The sequence below is a fragment of the Macrobrachium nipponense genome, chromosome 49 (assembly GCF_015104395.2).
Source record: "Macrobrachium nipponense isolate FS-2020 chromosome 49, ASM1510439v2, whole genome shotgun sequence".
In the NCBI taxonomy this organism is placed as follows: Eukaryota; Metazoa; Arthropoda; class Malacostraca; order Decapoda; family Palaemonidae; genus Macrobrachium; species Macrobrachium nipponense.
This window is the reverse complement of record NC_087224.1, coordinates 4,570,357-4,593,172: the sequence shown is the minus strand read 5'-3', so window position 1 is coordinate 4,593,172 and position 22,816 is coordinate 4,570,357. Positions and strand designations below refer to the sequence as shown.

Sequence of the window (22,816 nt, the reverse complement as noted above, 5' to 3'; positions counted from 1 at the left end):
AGTTACAATTTTTTATTTATTTATTGTCTTTGCTTTGCTTGATTTACCGTACCGTTTCTATTACAAGTTTACTTAATTCCAAGTTTGAATAGCACACTTAACAGTAAACAATAGAATATTTCATCTCTAATCACCATAAATATCATTTAAAATGCTTGTTTCATCTGTACTAGTTAAGACAAAACCCAATAGGGTGTATACCAGTTTCATTGACGGCATGGAATTGAGTGTACGTACCATATGGACTTGGTTGCATTACAATTTGGTTTATAAAACCGAAAAAATGAGAAAATGCAGTAAAAATATAAAAGAAATAGTAAAAGACTGAGTCTCCCAGTAAGATACATAAATATCCTTTAATGAAATATGAATTACTGTATAATACGTAAACATAAAAATACGAAATTAAAACTCCAAGTTCACTTTTGCTGCTGCCTGTGTTCGTTACGCACGAAATTTAAAATATTTTCTATTATTGCCCATCGGTATTGCTTTGCAACATAAAAAAAAACCCATTGTATCAGCTAACCTCATCGCAAACTCGACTCATCGTAAAATGAAACATCATAAATGGGGATATGCCTGTATATTATAGTTTTGCTTACAGCTAACTGAGAATGGTGCCATAAATTGCCGGTTTTATTATGGCACTGGTTTATTGCCTGGTTATCGGCACCGATAATAGAGTTACGGCGCCGACACAAACCCAACAGGGGCGCCATTAACTGGTTATCAGCGCCATAAATAGCCAAATTTTGCTTGATGGCGATTTTCGTTTATCATCAAGCCAGCCGGAACAGCACCCCTGCTGATAACCAGGGACTGCCTGCATTTATATACTATATGCAATGAAGGAAAGTGAAACAATGTGGATATATATATTATTTATATATATATATATATATATATATATATATATATATATATATATATACTATATACATATACACACTTCAATTTTGTGTTTAATTACTTCCTCTTTCTTTTTTCCTTTCTGTATTCTTCACAATACATTTCTTAACAGCGCCTCTTTCCAAATCAACGTCAAATGCTGCGGTGACAATAAAAGTGTCTCTCGGAATTAGCGGTGCACACATTCAAGATAAATGCTCAGTTTTTGAGGAGTCAGGGTGATTTTCCCCGGCATTGTTTTAATATCTTCCTCCGTCAGGCTACACGTCTTCAACTTGTATCGCTGAAGGAGGCGAACTAGGGCCATCTTTCCTTCCATCAGGGCGAACCTCAATCCAATGCACTTACGAGGACCAACTGAAAAATAAGAGAAAAAATCAATTTGTATAATGATTGTTATTATTATTATTATTGCTATTGTTGTTCAGGAGAAGAATCCTGTCCATATGGAACAATCCCACCACAGAGGCCACTGGCTTGAAATTCTTCAAGCTTCCAAAGAATATTATGGTGTTCATTTGAAAGAAGTAACTGAAGCTAACAGAAGATACAGAAAGATCAGTTAGTAGAAAATAAAAAATAAAACTGTTTAGGTTAGAAATCAATTGCATCTTCGTTTGAACTTCTGGTTTTGCTTCAAGTAAATCAATACAAATTGATGTCGCAGAAAAATATTGCAATTTATACTTACTGCCAAAGGGCAAGAAGGAGGAGACGTGGATGTTCTTCTTCCTGTCAGGATGGAATCTCTCTGGATCAAAGGTCTGGGGATCAGGCCACAGTTTCTCATTGAAGTGCATATAACTGATTGGGAATATGATCCATGCATCTGCCGGGAACTTCATTCCTTCAAACTCGCAGTCCTCCTTCACTTCACGTATGATGGAGCTGGAAGAGGGAACGATGAACAATGAGAATTGTTGGAGAATGGAATATAGAATTTACGCTGAAGGCCAAGTAGTGGGACCTATGAGGTCGTCATTTACCGCTGAAACGGAAATTGAGAGTAAAAAGTTTCACAGGTGTAAGAGGAGGAAAACCTCAAAGCAGTTGCGCTACAAAACAATTGTTAGGAGAAGGTTGAGGAGAGTAAGATGGCAGAAAGAAAATATGAAAAGGGGTACAGTAAAAGAAATGAATGTAACACAATTTAAGATGGCATATAACGAGCGAGTGACCGACGCTGTCTTCTCCATATCCCACCACGAGACAATGTTATTCATCCGTTCCATTCCACGTGCAAACTAGTTCCACGCAAAGTCTGAATTTCCGTCTGAATGACGGAACAAGAATTTTTATATAAATTTATTGGAGATTGTGAGATAACCAGGAAATGACGTAGGTCAAGCGCAGGATAATAATTCAAAAGCAATAGCTTTTAGAGATTTGCATCCCAGTTACTTAGGTTTTGGTTAATCAACGGAGGAATTTTGAAACAGCACAAATATACTTCAGACAAACTTACTCAGCAACTGGTGGATAGAAACGTAGTGACTCATTGACTACCATGTCCAGATACTCCATTTGCATGACACTGTCATAGGAAACTTCCTCCTGAAAAAGTGAAGATTGTCAGTACAGTAACGATTGACCTAGAGGAAAACATGTCGTATTAAATGCTGTGAAAAAATTTCATATTTCTTTTGTTTAGTAATCGTTTAATTACAAGTATAAAGCCATTGGCTAGTTCCACTAATGAACACACATTCTGTGACACTGTTGAGGATGTAGAGTGTAAAACTGGAGGGGAAGACAGCTGTGATAAGAACGTATGAATGATGATGTGATGAAAATGTCATCGACTTGATGACTACGGTGTATATTATATGTCTGGATTAGCAAAAGAGATAGTGATATAAATCTGTTCCTGTCTACCGTGACAGAGGTTATAAGGTTGACCTTCAAGTCTGGAAAGTCCATGAAATGACATGGAGGAAGGCTGAAGGACAAAACTCGAGGTGTTGAGTGTACTATGAGTTGTATCACAGATGTTTGCAAGTAGAACCTCTTACAGAAAGTCTATTCCCCATAGCTGTTGTTTTTACCTCACTCTGCAGATGTTGTTGGATCTCCTCGTATAAACGCTGCTGAACATCCTGGTTCTTTGCAAGCAAATAACAAGTGAAAGAGAGCATCGTTGACGTCGTTTCATATCCAGCTAACAGAAAAACCGTAGCATTTTGTACCACCTCATCTTCAGTCATTTTATTTTCCTTCGCAGTTGACACATAGCCATTTTGAAGCACCTTTTCTTCTTTGAGCTTTCCGTTCTGGACTTCAGAGTTCAAATCAGTGGCAGGACCGTCTTTTATTTCTTCTGAAGCGATGATCTCTGCTGCTTCTAACATCAACTGCAATGCATCGACTGTTTTCGATCCCTTTAAATAGACGTCAACATTAGCCAGAGAAAACCAGATTCCATAACTGTACACACACAATTTATATATATATGGATATATATATATATATTTAGGCTTGTGCCTTGTATGATAAGGCGCCCTATGAGGTACTGTTAGACTAGCGATAATCTTACGCTAAGTCGGTTGGTATTGCACTTCCATCTTCAATGGAGTGTCTGGGGGTTTGTAGATCACTTACGAAGTCGGTATTATCTTTACGACGATGTGTTAAACTCATGGTTCGGTGAGGTTCTTGTAGAAAACACTAAGTATAAAAAATTATATATTCTTCTGAAGTTTTACATGGTGAAGATCAGATATGATTGTACAAGTCTTCTAATAACGATAGCTTGATCGCTTCTGCCAATGATGATGGCTAATCCTATTCCTCTACATGATAAAGCTTAGGTAAAGAGGTACAGGTCTTCTAATGACGATAGCTAACTCTGTTCTGCTGTCTACCATCTCTGTTACAAGTTATGAAGGAACAGACAGTAGTTCGAACATATGAACATACATACAATGACATAGTTTCATACGAACACACAATCAAATGAGACACGCTACAGATCACGTAGGCGGTAGTTGTCTCAAGCAGGGAGCTTGGACTAATGTTTATAAACAATTGAATGACTACAGGTGACGGCATGTCAACTTAGCCTACATACTTATTGTATACGTCATCTTTAGCGTCTCTAGTCTGATCACATTCCTGCAAGCAATCTGGTTGACCTCTTTAGTTTTAGTATTTTATATATATGGACTAACATTCCATATTTTTATTATGTAAACACTTACATTAGCTCGGTCAGCTACCAAAACCAACCACTGAATATTACTCAAACTTGACTTGCATTTGACTTATAGGAGTGTGATACAGACACTATGTGAATATATATATATATATATATATAAGTAAATAAAAAATTCATGGTGTACATGAATTGATTCAAGTAATAAAATATAAAACAATGATATTGGTAAATAATAGTGATCACGTGATATATAATGATACAGTTTTTCACTTCATCTCTTTAAGATACTTATGCTACAGAAAATACTAATGTACTCTGATAATTGCATAGAATGAAGATTAACATGATAAAAATCATATTTAACTGATAAAAAATTTCATATATGAATTGATAACATTATTAATGTTTATGCTGATTGATTCGTTGATTTTTATGCTAAATGTTATATATCTGATTCATTAATCAATATACTAACTCATATATAACTGCAGATATTGGTAAGAAAAAAGGTAACAGATTGATTATAGGCTACCTGATTTGTTTATACATATGTATATGGATTCATATAATTATGATTAATATATGTGCACTTTAAATAGATTCCTATTGCGTACACGCAAAGATATATTTAGATTCTGTTATTTATGATCATTTATATAAGAGATTCCTATTGCGTACACGCAAGATATATTTCGACTCTGTTTATTTATCATTATATATGAGATCATGATACTTATATATAGGATACATGATACTTTATATATATAGGATACATGACCGAGGTTATACTACTTCACTTTTAACTAGCGTTCGAACAACTTTTCGTCCATTACACAGTTCCAGACAACCACCTATAGCCAATGAAACGGCCTTTTTCAATGGTTAAAACAAGGGAAAAATTTGCCTGGGCGGGTCCAACATTCTATATTGCGCTCATACTTATTCTCTGCATCCTAAGCTACACGATTACGTTCGCGATGAATAGATCATCCCAGCACGAGTCCTTCGCCAGCAAAGTAGAGTTGAATATCCTTCGGGTCGTAATTGTCGGAAGTATGTCCCTTTTTGTAGTCGATTCCGACAGCCGCCGGAGCGTTCTGCATTAAAACGAGATTAACGACGAGATACGGTGTCGGTCGAAGATTAACGACGAGATACGGTGTCGGTCGAAGAAGTCCATGAAATTCCATTCACATTGTAGGCGGTTGTTACTTGACTATAGTCGTCCGCTGCGACGAACGATTTTTTGAAGTTGCGATGTGAAACTCTTGTACTGCAGGATACTGTAACCAGGTTCCATTAATCAGCCTGCAAGTGAAATTATACTTGTCACAAGGGCAAAGTAAATTCAGACGACATCCAAATACAGGGAGGGAAGAGAGCCATTTAGACCAGACTTAACCCACATGAATTCGCTGATATTTTGGAATTCAAAAGAGTCCGCTGTACAAACTTTTTTATCCATGGCATTAACAATGAGTGAACCTATCCAGGTCTATGATGACTGTAAAAATATCCATAATTATAAAAAATAAACAGATATTCAATACGAATCCCAAAGAAAATTCGATATTACTGGTAGTAAGTTACTAGACAAAGAAGTGTGAAACGGAGCTATTTGTAAGATTGCCAGGCAACATAAGAGTCAAAGAGAAGATTAATCATGATTCTGTATTTCTCTATGCTAACTGAAATTAAGTTGTGATAAAATCTGATCCTATGTGCCCTAACAAAAGTTTCATATTCAATTTTCTCGTGCGCATCCTCTGAGGTTAACTTTTAAAACATTATTAATAGGTAGGAGATGCAACGAAAAACCTACTATGTAACTAATTTCTATATAAACTTTGGGTTTTTCATGAAAATGTGACATTTTCCCATGAATGTGATTTACCTGGATTGTAATAAGCTAATGTTGCAAGTAAATAATCCATATCCATATCGTGATACTTCTAAATGTCTATGAGGTTCAGAAAAAATTAATTCATTTTGATGTTATAGAAATTCTATTTCCTTATTTTGTTTATTAATTTTAAAATGATTGCAAGTCCTTAACTAATTGCATTACACACACGGATAAGAATATGTTATGTGGCCTGTCATGTGACCTATGAACCACATGTGAAGTTCATGAGCTAAGCATTCCTTTCTCCAGTCAATCTGCTTTGCAAGCGCAAGATGAAGCCTGTGCAAGCAGATATTTGAGGTTAAAGGAATCACTGCTGATACGGCAAACGCGACAGACCTTCTAGAACTGATGACGTCGTCACCAGCTTAAGAGTTACGTTACTTGCTGTAAGAGATACGACTTTAGGATAAATTTATTATCTTTTAATACTCGACCCACACGAAAAGAATGTCTGAAAAAAAACAGTACCAAAATTGAACAATATATTAGTTTCATGTTGGAAAACTGCATAATTGTAATTATGTTAAATTAAATATTCCTTATTCAAACTATATGAAAAAGGTTTCCATACAAATTCTATATATATTATTAGCCCTGTATAAGATTCATATAGGATTATTTCATAGATAACATTTTCACTTCTAGACTTCCTGACTTTAAAATCTCTTTTATTTTATTTTATTTATTTTATTTATTTATTTATTTAATTTTTTTTTTCATTGACTACGAATATAAATCACCGGGACAGACAATATGTCAGTAGATTTTGGATATGTGTTTGAACTTTAAGCTTATTTGTCATTACTAAAGCGTTAAGTTAGAGTTCAAATCTTTACGCATATATATTTGGATATTTAATTATCTATGGTTACGTTTTGCTTATTGATTTTATCGTGATTCCTTTTTTATTATAATTTGTAACCCTTCCGACTTCTTACGGAGTGTATTATATTGACTCCACTTGTATCCATATTTATTTTATTTTTTTATATTTATTTATTTATATATTTTTTTTATATATTTATTTGATAAATTAATGGTTGGCTTGAATATGTGGAAAAGTGTTCTAGCGGCGTACCGTATAAGGCTACTTGCGGCATCAATTCTATAGATACAAGATATAAATGATAAAGGTATTCAAAACCGCGAGAACCGCTATAATCCAGTTCGGATCCAATATCACGAGTTGTAACTCGTAAGACATTGACACTTCCTATTTAATTATCCGGTATTCTACCAAACCGATTGACTCTGGGCGATAAATATATTATTGGTTTTCTTAATGGAAAGGAATTCACACAACGTGTTAAGGAGATTATTATTGATTTACACCACCCGAGTCACAGATTATTATGTGTTGAATTCCATATTTATTGATTTAGCACTCATAAATATTCGTAACGCACTCAATTGCGGTGTTTGTTTTTAGTGCTATTAATTCTATATAACGTGTCAAGGAACTATTAACACTAAGAAGTGTTTATTCCCTCTGTCAGACTCGTAATTCTGTTAATAATTCTACGTATATTCTTTCAAGGATTGATTTGGCACAGGATAGGCCCTTAAACTGACAGGTGTCTTAGTGTGTCCCTTGTCTTCATGACACGTGTTACAATCAGTTATGTGCTTTTTATATCTGTAAGCATTGTAGGCCAGTAAAATAGTGATTTGGCTTTCTGTGACATACTATGGACCCTGGATGACGGAATGCAACCAGTTTATGACGATTGGTATGAAAGAGATTATTATTACTACCTGGTCGTTAGTCATCTGCTGTGTTCTTCGGGTTTTCCTCGTCACGGACCTACATATAATACTACATTTGATTACATTATTCTGATACACATACCTTAAGTATACTTTTGCTTTAGGGTTTCTGCTCGAAGTGTGTATTGTTTTTGCTTAGCCGCTGACCCTGTTTCGTTCGAAGTGTTTATTGTTTTTGCTTAGCTGCTGCTGACCCTGTTTTCGTTCGAAGTGTTTATTATTTTGCTTATTGCTGCTGACTCTTGCTTTGTTCAGTTTGTAACAGTTCTGCGCTCCGACCCAGATATTCAATGCTCGCGATCTCTTGGGTTAAGGAATTTTCTTGTTTAGATACGGTTTTAACAATAGGCACGGATGTTTCTATATCTTTTAGTCCAATTAATGGTTCTTTGCTGTATGGTGCGGGATTGCGGGATAATGCGTCAGCTATGATATTTGCTTTCACCCAGGTAGATATCTTATCTTGGCTCCAATAAACTGAATGATCATTTGTTCACCGAGTTCCTTTGGACTGTGATTAAAGCCTTTGAAAAACTCGGTAAAGGACTCATGTTCAGTAAGGACTTTATCAGGATAGCCATAGATTATGAACTTAAAATGTAACTAGTGTTTAAAGATACCTAGCCCTTCCTTGCTTATTACTGCATATTTACTTTCAGAGGGCTTTAGTTTACGTGAATAAAAGCTATAGGAAAGAACTGTTTATCATATTACTGAAGTAGTATCCCTCTTACCCCTTGGTCTGAGGCGTCTGTTGCAATAAAAAAAATTCCTTATTTAAATCAGGGATTTTTAAGTTAGGTAAGCTGCATTTTCCGCTTTTAAGGTATCGAACGCCTGTTGATGCTTTTCAGACCATAATAAATCTACGCTCTTCTTCGTAAGATCTGTTAAAGGAGCTGTCATCATTGAAGAGTTACATATTTACATACGATTGTATACCCACTACAGCGCAAAAGTGCTGTATCCCCCTTTTACGTTAATAAGTACCGGAAAGTTATGAATAGCCGACACCTTACCATGGACTACTTTTAAGACCTTGACCAGACACATAAAACCTAGATAAACATGTTCGGTTTTAAAAAACTCACATTTAGATATTTTACTCTGAGATTATTTGTCTTTGTCTCTGTAGCACTAGCTCTACTTTATGTGAATGTACTTCTAAGGTATTAGAAAAGATTATAAGACCAACCATATAAGCATGTAGGGTATCCCCTAAAAGTCTCCAAACACTATATTATAATTGGGGTGCAACGTAAGCCGGAGGCATACGTAAAAATTGATAATGTCCCCTGAGTGTGCTGAAAACGGTATATGAGGTACAATCACTTAGGTAATGGTATCAGGTAAAAGCCTTTAAGTAAGTCCAAGTTGGTGTAAAAAATTTATTCTAACCTAACAGAGATAAGATGTCGTCGCTACATGGCACTGGAAACTATCGGGAGTCGTTTCCTTGTTTAAGTGACAGAAATCTACGCAGATACGCCAAGTCCGATCTTTTATGGCATGACGTTTTTGAGGGAAAATTATATGGGCTATTTGATTTCCTAATGGCTCCTATTACTAACATTTTTCAACTTCGTCATTTATCTCTATTTTGAAATTGCAGTGAGAGTCTATACGAAGGTACGTATATAGCTTTATGTTTGTCCTTAGACCGTATTTTGTGTTAAATTACATCCGTTTTTTCTCCCAGAGATCACTCGCTAGTGGAGAAACTTCCTGGTATTCAGGTAGAAGATAAAAAAAATTCTGCTGAATCACCTCTGCTTGAATGACTTTACGGATATTACTTTAGATAGATTATCAGAGAGATTCATCCACGACTTGTTGGGCGTGATTAAAAATTAGCAACAATAAAAAATGCGATATTTATAACTTCCGTATCCACGATATGTATACTTTTAGGGCTTTGTTCGCGGAAATCGTTATATTTCAGAGTGTCGGGAAGGATTAAAATTTCATTTCCCAGCAAAGTCTTTTTACACGCACTAAGACATTCGAGGGTGCATGCTTCTCGAGATTTTGCGTGCAAAGTGCGACTGCGGTTGTGGGAGAATTCTGTTGGGTCATTTGAACAATGTTACGATTTATGAGACAAATGTATAGTTCCTTTATATAAGTTATTATTTGATTAACTGTCTCATTTTTGTTCAAACGGATTTTACTATGTTTGAAGGTTTATAGGATTTTCCTTTGATAAACACGCCTTATTTTTCAGGATGTAAGATAATATTTTGTATACCCCTAGATGGATCTTACAATTACACTACATACAGATCAATGTTTTTTATAACTATAGAGGTATCTGTAAGCGCTCGCTTATCCGGACTTCTCATTAGGGAAGTTCGAACAACAGACGGTGAGTCTGTAAATACAAGATATTACGTCTACTAAAGAAATAAACAAGATATTCTAATTTTTACGGCGCGTACAGTCGGGCTTTATCCACCACTACTTATAATAACTTACGTATAAAAAAAACGAAAACCTGCTCTGATTACTTTATACGGTCGTGTGTTTCATAGGAAAAATCCCTTTTAATTCAAAAAGATATTGGTATGAACCAACATCGCTTTTCCCCACTCTGCTAGAGTCGCTTATTGTGTGGAATTTGCTATGCTTTGAACACTTCGGCAGTTTTTTGACTAACCTTGACCGCTTGACTAGGTGACACAGTAACCGAGTTTGCTTGTTTGATTCTGAAAGGCTACTGTTTCTATTTCTTTTTGTAATAATTAGGATCCTTCTCTTTATTACCATCGGCAACGTATTGTGTGTTTTTAGCATTATGTTGCTGGTTACGTATAAAGCAATGAATGACGAACTATTAGGAACTGAGCGATTACTAATAAGACAAGTTATCTCTACTGTATTCAATATTAACTGTTTGTACTTCATTCTTTGCTAAAATTTGAAATAGTGAGGGATCCTGGTCAGCGCATTTAGCCTGATGAAAGTTTTTTACAGACATGTTATTCCTTGCAATCCAGCCGTATTTTTAAAGTTAAGTTGAGTCATTGAGGTTCGATATTTTTATAATAACTCAAAAAACTCAAGGCTAAAAACTGCGATCGGGACTTGCAAAGGAGCATTTATTGTCATGACCCGAAATAGTGTTACCTCTAATTTATATAGATTTGTACGGGTGTTCCACTTGTTTTTTGTGTGTTTTCTAATCACTACGGTGCTTAATTAACGACCCTATCCATGCATCTGTATAAATACAGACGTCCACTGCGTAAACGCATATTCACTGTTTAATATGATTTGTTACGTAAGGGATTAATAATCACCAAAATGATAAAATTAACATAGTATATGATTATGATATTCAGTAGAACTTCTGGAAACAGACACTCAAAGATAAAAACTCGCAGTAGCGAAATCTCAATGATATAGATAATTTCTGTAAAAAAGTAAGATTAAGAATGTCTCGTAACTTCAGCCACAGGAATAACGAAATTCGACCTGCAAAGGAAACACTCAAAGTTACTCCAAATGAATAAAAAATTGTACTTAGCTTGCTTTTGTGGGAAGTCACGGTGTTCCGATAACGAACACACGGCCTTGGTCCGCCTCCTTCTCTATTTAGCGGACGACCTGGTTTGGCTTCAGTTTCCCCCCGTGCGCGTTGTTTCGATGATTCGAGCCCTTGAAAATCCGATGCTGCAGACGCGTTCGGTTTGTTTCTTGCAGTGCCGGAAACGCTCACTAACGATGTTTTCTTGAATGATTCTAATGAGAGACGAAGCTTCCGTTGCCGTAGGAAAAGGACACGTCGGTTTTGTTTTTCTTGAAGTTATTCACTAACGATGATACTAAGTTGCTTGACGAATCTTGTTGTTTTCTGAAGTCGCTCACTAACGATGATACTAGGTTGCTTGAAGAATCTGCTGCTTTCGTCGTCGTTGACTTCATGATTTATTATTCTGTTTTTTCTTCGTAGGACGTTGTAGAGTTCTTCTGGTCCGCTGGCCACCAATATTAGGGCTTGTGCCTTGTATGATAAGGCGCCCTATGAGGTACTGTTAGACTAGCGATAATCTTACGCTAAGTCGGTTGGTATTGCACTTCCATCTTCAATGGAGTGTCTGGGGGTTTGTAGATCACTTACGAAGTCGGTATTATCTTTACGACGATGTGTTAAACTCATGGTTCGGTGAGGTTCTTGTAGAAAACACTAAGTATAAAAAATTATATATTCTTCTGAAGTTTTACATGCTGAAGATCAGATATGATTGTACAAGTCTTCTAATAACGATAGCTTGATCGCTTCTGCCAATGATGATGGCTAATCCTATTCCTCTACATGATAAAGCTTAGGTAAAGAGGTACAGGTCTTCTAATGACGATAGCTAACTCTGTTCTGCTGTCTACCATCTCTGTTACAAGTTATGAAGGAACAGACAGTAGTTCGAACATATGAACATACATACAATGACATAGTTTCATACGAACACACAATCAAATGAGACACGCTACAGATCACGTAGGCGGTAGTTGTCTCAAGCAGGGAGCTTGGACTAATGTTTATAAACAATTGAATGACTACAGGTGAAACGGCATGTCAACTTAGCCTACATACTTATTGTATACGTCATCTTTAGCGTCTCTAGTCTGATCACATTCCTGCAAGCAATCTGGTTGACCTCTTTAGTTTTAGTATTTTATATATATGGACTAACATTCCATATTTTTATTATGTAAACACTTACATATATACATATATATATATATATATATAATATATATTATATATTATATATATATATATATATATTTATATATATATATTATTATATTATATATATATATTTGTGTGTGTATATATATATATATATATATATATATATATATATATATATATATATATATATATATATATATATATATATATATATTTCAGGGCAATTATTTATCCTTCCTCGGGAAATGGCTTGGCAATAAAGCCAAAACAAGTAACGCAAAGACACTAACCTTATTAGCTTTGCGATCCTTGATGACTTTCCTGACGTATTGAATGAGCATTGTGTCGTCTTCTGGTACAATGCTGGAAAACCTGATTCCCAGAATTCTCCTGACATAGATGGCAAAACTAGGGAATATTGCTGTTGGAAAAAGGAATCACAGCAACAATACTAACCAACTGTTATGATGAATAATACATGGGCAGAGTTGAAGACATTCAGAGCCTGTAAGAGTTGTAAAATTGGAAGACTTTCAGAGCCTGAAAGAGCTGAAGACATTCAAAGCCTTTCTTTAACTCTTACACACTCTGAACGTCTTCAACTCTTACAGACTTTGAATGTCTTTAGCTCTTACAGGCTGTAAGTGGTTTATTCCAACAAACTTCTCATGGCCACGAAGACTGGCATTTAACATGACTAAATCAGTGTGAACACTGTTCGTAATACAGAATAAAAGCAGCACTCCTCAGGTACTTAAATATAAATAAAAACTTGAAGGTCTTTTTAAAATGATATTGAAATACATAACAGAATTACTTTAGCAAGAAAGATATCAGTGGTCTTCTTAAGATATTTTAATAATAATAGCAAGAAATACAGTCAACAACTGTATATATTTAGCTTAATCATGAGAGATATATCTGACAAAAAAAAGCGCTCCAACACTTACACGCAAACGACCTCCCAAGAGAGTTAGATTTGAAGTTAGAGAAGGCCTCTATACAGTCGGCAAGGAGAGGATGGTCAGGATTCCTCTGGGAATCGATATTGATGGCCAAAGCACACTTACCAATCACTTCAAGTGTAAGGCCATGAAATAACCTGAAAAATTAAAACAAAATATTCAACCTACAAGGATGTTCATATAACATTCTAAATGTATACACAGATACCACTTTATTTATTTATATATGTACAGAACAGGTGCATAAACCAAAATCTGAACACAAACAAGAAACCACATCTTACCTGTAAATATTAAGGGACTTTTTTTCTTTGATATGTTCTTCAATGATATCCATTGTGACAGAAATGACCCCATTTATGGTTTCTGACATCTGAAATGAACAGAATGCAAAATTTAGGCAAAGGCCAAATGCTTGGACCTTTGAGGTCATTCAACACTGACACTTTCCGGAAACTGAGAGCAGAAAGGTTTGAAAGGAGTAACAGGAGGAAAATCTCACAACTGCACTATGAAACAATTGTTAGGAGAGATTGGAAAGGAAGAAGGAAGAAAGAGAACATGAACGGAGGCACAACATAAGGAATGAAAGGAGATATTAAGGAGAAAGGCAATGAGTTACAAGTGCCAAGAAGTTGAGCCATTTTATTTCAATTCTAAGTAAACCACTAGTAATACTTACATCTTGGAATTTTGCCAAGACATAGGCTAAAATAATCTTTGATTTGAGTCAGTAGACACATAAGAATGCTTCCTTTACTCACCAGTTTCATCTTGGCTGGGGAAAATGTAGGGGTGAGGGTGTGTCTAATGAAACGCCATCTATCATCTCGGATTGAAAGTAAACTCTTGTCTCTGTCTAATCCTGAAAACTAGATAGAAAAGAATAAAAACAAACTAAGAACTTGATTGATTCAGGGAAAACTGACCTCGATGCAGCAATTTAGAATGACTTTGTGTACACATTCCAAAACAATGAATAATTAAATAAAAACAGCTTGAGTGATTTTTATTACAATTTTTATTACAATTATATATTATATTACCAATTTAGAATGGGTTTGTGTATAGTATACAATTAAGACATAAATAGTAAAAACAACTTGAGTGATTTCGATTATAAATATTACCACAGAAAAATGGGTAAAAAAATCCTGACCAAGATAAAACCTTTACAAGCTTCATGTCATAATACTTTTTATGCATCTGTTTGTATCAAAATGAAATCTACATTAATGTTTTGAGAATTAAGTTCAGGAAGTTACTTACTAATCTGTTAGTAAAGTTGTCAATGTTCTTTATTCCAATGTATTTGATGACTTCTGGATTTGTAACTACAACAATAGGGATACCACCAGTATATAGTCTGAAAATAGAGAGGACAAAATATATTCAATGATATAATAACTTTGGGTTTTCTATAATGATGAAATTTAGAGAATACTAGGAAAGCTACAATTTTTTCACTGGGGAGAAAACATTAACTTCTAGAAAGGAAAGTTCAAAACAACTTTAGAATACATAACATTTTGATTTTCCTGTATCCTTTAGGTTAGGGATAATGATTAGTACATTATCTACTATATAACCCTAATTCAGAGTGAATCAAACACATATAGAGAAATCCTAAATGGAAAAGACTAAAAGAAACCTTCCTTTCAAGAGGCCAACATATTTATCCATTGCGTGAGTTTGAGGCCAGACCCAGAATATTGGAACAGTTCATCACCCAGCCACTGAAAGACGACATCTGGATATAGATACATATGTCAAATGGACACATCTTTAGAGACCCGAATGGGTAATCAAAGCCAAAGCTGTTAGCTATGGATCCCTTCAGGAAATCCAGAGAGATACCTACAAAGTGTTTGTCCCTAGCGATGAACTGCATACCCATTAATGGACTAATTCGTCCCGTTTTGATGAACTGGCGTAACCCATCTTTTTCAACACTTAACAACAGGGTACTGGATACTCATCAATCAAGCTTATAAGCACTTCAATGCTCTTTACAACGCAAGGGTAAAACCTCATCATGTCGACTCTGCTCTGTCAGCACAGCAATGCTGGTGCTGTAACAGAAATCAGAACACAGGGCTGAAAATTTCCTATGAAATCTTCAGACTGAGTGATGCGTGTCAATTACTGTTAACCAGTCCATAATAGACTTTTGTGATCACATTCAAATATGTTTGGCTTGGGGAAATTACTGATTGAAACCATTGTCACCTTATCCAGGAAGTACAACTATTTAATTGCTCCAACTAGACTGTGCAGTTGTTACAGTTTGTCTGATAAGAATGAAAACAGAATAGATCCTAATCATAATTCTGACGAAAGCATCAAATATGTAAATACTAAAGTTTTGGTAGGTAAAATGCTAAGTCAATACAAAAGTATGTAGTATCAATGTACTATGTAACTAGATGTATATTGAACAAAAAAGTAGAGAGATGAATTTAAAAGTAGTGAATCTAATGAGTGTAGCTTACGCAAGCGATTTTCCTTCGAGATTTCCCACTTGGCTTCCGTATTTGTCAATGAGTTTCCTCCAAGCGTTCCTGTGATTTCCATTCAGCTGGAAAAGAAAGTTCTTGAGTCACAGCTCAATAAAATCACAACTTTTAACACCAACTTTGATTCAAACAGCACCTTTACAACACAGGGTAATATAACAGCTTTTCTATGAAATTATTTTGCAATTTTTTCATTGTCTTCAATCTTATACTTTTCACATTTTTTGAACAAATTAATGGAATGCTTATGGAATTTAGACCACATGCAGTGATGCAACCTATGAGGTAATTCTGCACTGAAACAGAAATTGAATGTCAGGTTTGAAAGGTGTAACAGGAGGAAAACCTCAAAGCAGATGCACTATGAAACAAATGTTAGAAGGCTAAGGAAAGTATATGATAGAAGAAAGTAAATATGAACAGAGGTACTGCAAAAGGAACGAAAGGGGTGGTTGCAACTAGGGGCCGAGGAGACGCCACGAAGAACCTTAAGTAATGCTTACAGTGCACAATGTCAGATGAGGTGCATCCCAATAATTAAAACACCAAGATGAAAAGTGGATACAGTTGACCAATTACTGAGTCAAAGTTGGGGCACAGAGGTCATTGCAAGACACTGCAAGACTTACCTCACCAAGTTCCTTGAGGTTGCCAAATATCAAATGTCTGGGTGGACCCGTGTACCCCAGGCGTGCAAGTTTTCCCATGTGCCACCAGCGCTGTCTGGCGATCAATGAGAGAAGTACAATGAGTATTATTATTCTTAATTCTTGTTTACATTTAGAGGATCAACCATATTCATGTGGATCAAGCCCACCACAGGGGCCATTAACGCAAATTCAAGAAGCTTCCAAAGAATATTAAGGTGTCCATTTGAAAGAAGTAACAGAAGGTAATAGGAAGCAGAGAGAGAATATAGGCAGTGTCCGGGTTACGACGGGGTTCCATTCTTGAGACGCGTTGTAACCCGAAAATCGTCGTAAGCCGGAACATCATAAAAAATCCTAAGAAAAGCTTACTTTTAATGCTTTGGATGCATTAAAAAATATGTAAACTGCATTCTTATTGCATTTTTCATCAAAAAAAAGCCTCAAATATTGATTATTTTGCATTTTTGGTGTCATATTTCTTGTGCCAGATCAGTGTTGTGGGCGTTGTAACCCTGGAAATAATTTCTGATGAATATAATTGAAAAGCGCCTTAACCTCGGAACGTTGTAAGCCGAACCCGTTGTAACCCGGGGACTGCCTATTATTACTATTATTATCATCATTATCATTATTATTATTCATTACATGAACTGTATTCATGTTGAACAAGCCCACCAATAATATGATCTCTTCCTGTTTGAATATCTTAACCTCCATAGTTTAAAAAAATTCTATTTTCTATGAGAAATTTCTCTCAATTTTCCAGATTCAGGTCCCAACCGGATTGATTCGGAAATCTGCCTTGTTTGTGTATTCAGCTCCGTCACCTGAATTGTAATCAACTACTGCATTGTTGGAACCCAAGATCATGTCAGAGAATTAATTAAAGCAACTCCCCAAACTCAACAGTTTTAGTGATAAATCAGTGATGAAGTAAAGGAAGAAATTCTCACTTTGACGGCTACATGACTCTTGAGAGTAGTACGCAATCTGGAAATTTTTTGTCAGAATGCTACATATTTTTTTTTCATTTTAATTTTCCAGTAAAGCTCTATCAAAGGAGGAAATCTTAAAAAATTTGGTATCTGTGTGATTATGAAAAAAGCAACATCATTCTCCTGATCATGTCTGTTTAATAAGGTTATCAGAAAAGAAGCAAAAGTTAGAAATTCTCACTCATGAAACAGTGTCATAATTATCAGTCAAATGTTGGTTTTTGTTTGGTAGCTTAATTCGTTATAAATTAAATTCATGTTCATTTGTTCCTTCCGTGTTCTTCATCAACTTGAGAAATATCAAAATTTATTAAATAACAAGTTATATTAAATAGATTTGTAAACAAAGTTTAGGCCAAGTGTTGGGACCTAAGAGGTCATTCAGTGCTGAAATGGAAATTGACAGTAAAAGGGTTTGAAAGGTGTAACAGGCAGAAGGGACACTGCAAAGAGCCTTAAGTAATGCCTACAGTGTACCGCATGAAGTGTACTGATGGCACTGCTCCCCTATGGAGTACTACAAAGAAAAGGTTACTTAATGAAACTTTTAGCACTTGTCGATTAATTCAGAGGCATATCTCAGGAGGCATTTAATGTCTGAATAGTTCTCATGAAAGGGACATGATCAGCAACAAGATACAACAAAATCACTAAATTAAATATGGATGACTCATAATTTACTGACATGCAAGTCATTTTTCTTGCCATAATCATGCTCAGGAACAATATATAATACAGCCTTAAATAGTATAGAGAAATTAAGGAAACCACTCTCGACCCAATAAATCAAAATAGTACAAAATTTACTGAAAATGGAAATAGTACAAAGAAAAAGAGGAGTAGCATAAACAGAAGTTTAAAGTAAATGCTTTTACTTACAGAATTGCTAGACCAAACACTGTGATGACGAAAACAACAGCTGTCCATGTTACTGCTTGGTCTAGATGTAACCAACCTAAAAATGAAAATAAAGAACACTTGGAATAAGCTGCCAAAACTACTTTAAATGTTTTTCTAAGAAAATTAAAACTAAATTTTCAAATCATGTTTTGTGCAGGTCAGTCTATAAAGAACCAGTAAGTATTTATTATTAGCTGTATTAAAATGACATGTTAAGAATGTACTTTAAAGTGCATGAATACCATTTTGTGGTGTCACATTACATATTATGGAATAGAACAAAAACCAGAATTTAGGCCAAAAGCCAAGCGCTGCGACCTATGCAATGATTCAGGCCTGAAACTGAAATTGACATTAGAAAGGTTTGAAAGGTGTAACAGGAGGAAAACCTCACAGCTGCACTTTGAAAAAATTGTTAGGCGAGGGTGGAGAGTAAGACGGAAGAAAGAGAATATGAAAGGAGATACAGTAAATGGAATGAAAGGGGTTGCAGCTAGGGGCTGAGGGGACACGGGAAATTCGATCATTTGCAAATCCTCCTTCTGCAGGTTTGTAAACTATATACAGATGGACCCCCAATTTTTCACTCTTCACTTTGTCGCGAATTTTTGTGGAATATATACATTTCACTTTTACCCAAGAACTTTCATCAATTCACAAATTTTTCTTTGGACTGCATCTCTAAAAATTATCACTATGTAATTCACTCTTTTTCCTATTAAATTAGGCAGTGAACATTTAAAACTTGCTACTTATAAGTGTCTTAGTTTAAGGGGTACAGGGTATTTGACAGATAAGCACTTTAAGATGGGATTTTCTATTTTTGCAGATTTTGCATTTCTGCGTTGGGTTCTGGAACCTAACCCCGCGAAAAATTGGGGAAGCATTTTATTCAAAAATATCGATGGCAATTCCTATTCTGTAGAGCCTGTGTTGTGGAAACTTGGTAATTAATGTTGTATGAGTAACTGAAGTATATTTATTTCACGGGAACTTTGTCTCTCACCTCAACAGATGTAGTATTACTGAATGCACCAACAGAAAAATATCTTACCTGCAAGGTATTCCATGCTTTCCCTCCTCAATCTGTATTGTTATCTTCTCTTATAAAATGATCTCGAAATCCTGCAATTAAACAAACATTAGAAAACTCTCGTGTGATAATGAAATGGAATAGAACTGAATTTAGGCCATAGGCCAAATGCTGAGACCTTTGAGGTCACTCAGGACTGAAAGGAATATTGAGAAAGAGAAGAAGAATGGAGGTACAGTAGAAGGAATGAAATGGTTTGTAGCTAGGGGTTGAAGAGACGCCACAAAGAACCTCAAGTAATGCCTACAGTGTACCAGAAGAGGTGAACTGATGGCACTGCACCTCTACGGGGCTCGTGTGAAAATGGCCCTTATCAATTCACAATGATTAATTGATTAGCTTTCTTTTGAGTAAGCTCATTTCTCACCAAGTTCCTTCTAAACTTACTGGAGCAAGGGATGAAGGATGCATACCTTCTACCATGTAGTCCAAGTCCTGTCAGGAACTGTTTAACTAGGGAAAGATGTTACGTAGTTCCTTGTGGCTTGAACACCAGGCCACACTGCCAGATTTTAAGGAACTTTGATCAGATTTGGACTGTTATTTCTAACAGTGCCTCTCTCAGCATGACTCGCCATTTAATCTAACTCGTAAACACACTCTCTAGAATTTATTACTGTAATGAAGCAAAATAAACTTCAAGGACTTTCCAGCGGGAAAGGCATTCAAGCAAAGGGCTTCGCAAAAGCACAATATACAGAATTTTGGCCAAAGCCCAAGCACTGGGACCTATGAGGTCATTCAGCGCTGAAACATAAATTGACAGCAAAAGGTTTGAAAGATGTAACAGGAAGAAAACTTTGCAGGCAGCTGCACTATCAATCAATGGTTAGGAGAGGGTGGAAAGTAAGATGAAAGAAAGAGAATATGGAAGTAGGTAGAGTAAAAGGAATGATAGGGGTTGCAGCTAGAGGCCGAAGTTTGTTTGTTTGTTTGGTTTTTTTACGTTGCATGGAACCAGTGGTTATTCAGCAACGGGACCAACGGCTTTACGTGACTTTCGAACCACGTCGAGATTCGTGAACTTCTATCACCAGAAATACACATCTCTCACTCCTCAATGGAATGGCCGAGAATCGAACCCGCGACCACCGAGGTGGGACGCACAGGGACACAGCAAAGAATATTAAGTAATGCCTACAGTGCACCACATGAGGTGCAACAATGGCACTAACCCCAACTATGGGGTAAGCCTTAGATTGACCTTGAGTTATGACGCAACACTGTATCAGTTATGTTATGACACGTCTCATATCAGTGACTGAATATTTGCACCTGATGACCAGATGTGTTTGTGCAACAATTGCTTAATGTAGCTTTATAGTCTCTTCATGTTAATCAGCAACACAATAGTTATATAGCAACACTGATCTTGTATCTGAAACAAATGATACAACTTTTCTTTTGTACTGAATCAGTTTAAGATGGAAATGGTTCACACTGTTCTGGATTCCATGAGAGAGAGAGAGACTTCATGCTTTTGGTGGACCTAAAGGATGCATATTTTAAAATACCCATCCAATTTTCCTCTTGGAAATAGCTCCCTTTTACCCTTAGGGGGATGGTGTTCCAGTTTAGAACACTGTTTCAGTCTCTCAACCGCTTCCCAAGTGTTCACTCAGGCGTTTACACTGATTTCTGCTTGGGCCCATTTGCATGGAACACGTCAATGAGGTACCTGGATGATTAGTTAGTCCTGGTGAGCTCGTTGTTGCAGTGATAAACTTCAGGGAGTCTAATCTCAAGCCCATGCAGAGGGTTAAAGTACCTGGGTATGCTGAGAGACAGTAAGAGTGTGTTCCCTTCAGACTCTTCCATCAGAAATTCCTGTTTCAAAAAGAATAACCTGCTAGGCACTGGCAGGTCATTCTCCATCACCTGTCGTCTTTGGAGAAGTTGGTCTCTCATGGGCGCAGCATCTCTGCTCCCTGCTGTGGAGACTAAAAGGTGTTCTGGTCTCTGGCATGAGATCCTCCTTTCTTTCTGTTCCTTGTCTCTGAGGAAGTAAGGAGAGACCTGGATTGGTGGTTGCATAACAGGAACCTAAACAGACGATGATTTGTACTTCCATAGGAACAAAGTTTTTACGTGGACAATGAACCAGGTAAAGGCCGAGAGAAGTCAATGTTATGACCTCACGCCCGGGCGGTTAAGAAAGACTGATGCGGTGGTGTAGGTGCATGGTCCTTGACCATTCTTTACCCGACATACGCACAAGTTGCCAGATCTCACAAGATTCCTTGCTTTCATCTGCGTTTTAACCCAATCGAGCTAGGCGCTAGAAATGATCCTATTGTTAAGACCGAAGGTTTGTTTGCGTATGAACAATTTTTAGGGGTTATGTTGACCTTTTATCACCACTTTTCTGTCACTTTGCTTGTTAAGACATTGGTCTATAGTGTGATAGATTACTAGGATCTTTGCTTGGGTATGATATATGAGCAACAACTTTAGGCTGTGGGGCCACATATTATATTAAAAAATAAACATTATATTACAGTTCATCCTCAACTTACGGCAATTCAATCTTATGGTGCTTTTTCAGCGCTGTTAACAGCGTTTTACAGTACACATCAAGTTACAGCACCAAAACGCACTGTTTTCAGTGCTAATGGCAAGAATAGGCATTATGTTAATGGCGCTGTAACTTGATGCAACATCAAGTAATGGCGCCGAAACCGTAGATAAAGGCGAAAACCAGATTTACGGTGGAAATCAAATTATGGTGTGGCATTGGAACGGATTCCCTGCCAAAAAGTGAAGGACACACTGTATCTAGATCTAGAGATGTGCTATTACAGGTCAAAGTCTAATCACTCATTGATAAATAATTAATTTATCATAACCAGATCTATGGTTTCCATTTTCAGTCTGGTTAAACTAGATAACAATAACAATATAATCAGATGGCTATTTATTCCTTTTCATAGGCAAGATGCAGTGTTTTCAATGTGGTATGACCGCTGACCCATCATTTTCATAGAAGCATTCATCAAGATTTTGTTCACTGATAACAGACATGGCATTTTCAGTGTATTTGAAACTGAGTATGGATTGTGAATGTTTTGTTCATTACATGTCAGGGTATGTCTCAGTGATCTTGCACCAGGTATGTTAAAAATAAAAACATGCTTAATCAATTCAAAAGCAGTACTAACGTCAATTTGAACAAGCCTGAACCTATGTCCATTGTTAATACTGTCTTGGACCTAACAAGTTAAATATAAAGTTAAATATAGTTACAAGTTACTTCCAACAGGCA

At 36.2% G+C, this 22,816-nt stretch overlaps 1 protein-coding gene across 5 annotated transcripts; it reads right to left on the bottom strand.

The window, feature by feature from the left end:
- On the bottom strand, positions 1-20,125 carry LOC135205277 (cytochrome P450 3A29-like). 5 transcript variants are annotated; one of them, XM_064235651.1, is made up of 14 exons: positions 19,968-20,124; positions 19,516-19,586; positions 18,441-18,516; positions 16,546-16,639; positions 15,893-15,978; positions 14,670-14,766; positions 14,165-14,272; positions 13,685-13,773; positions 13,386-13,537; positions 12,726-12,856; positions 2,958-3,290; positions 2,378-2,466; positions 1,604-1,800; positions 1-1,269 (listed from the first exon to the last, which is right to left on the bottom strand). In XM_064235651.1, exons 2-14 carry the CDS (start codon positions 19,529-19,531, stop codon positions 1,082-1,084), a joined length of 1,656 nt encoding a protein of 551 aa, XP_064091721.1. In that variant the 5' UTR covers positions 19,532-19,586; positions 19,968-20,124; the 3' UTR covers positions 1-1,081. The 5 variants fall into 5 exon arrangements, with proteins under 5 accessions (XP_064091721.1, XP_064091723.1, XP_064091726.1 ...); XM_064235653.1 differs by having other exon boundaries at positions 19,942-20,082; XM_064235656.1 differs by lacking the exon at positions 2,958-3,290 and having other exon boundaries at positions 19,968-20,125.
- Between the last annotated feature and the right edge of the window lie 2,691 nt (positions 20,126-22,816).

Bases quoted from the DNA above. Each gene is read 5' to 3' on its own strand.
- LOC135205277 (XM_064235651.1), bottom strand. The intron at 16,640-18,440 runs GTAAGTAAAAGC...ATTGATCGCCAG, and splicing joins GTGTTTGGTCTAGCAATTCT to ACAGCGCTGGTGGCACATGG. The intron at 2,467-2,957 runs GTAAAAACAACA...TCACTTTTTCAG, and splicing joins AACAACATCTGCAGAGTGAG to GAGGAAGTTTCCTATGACAG.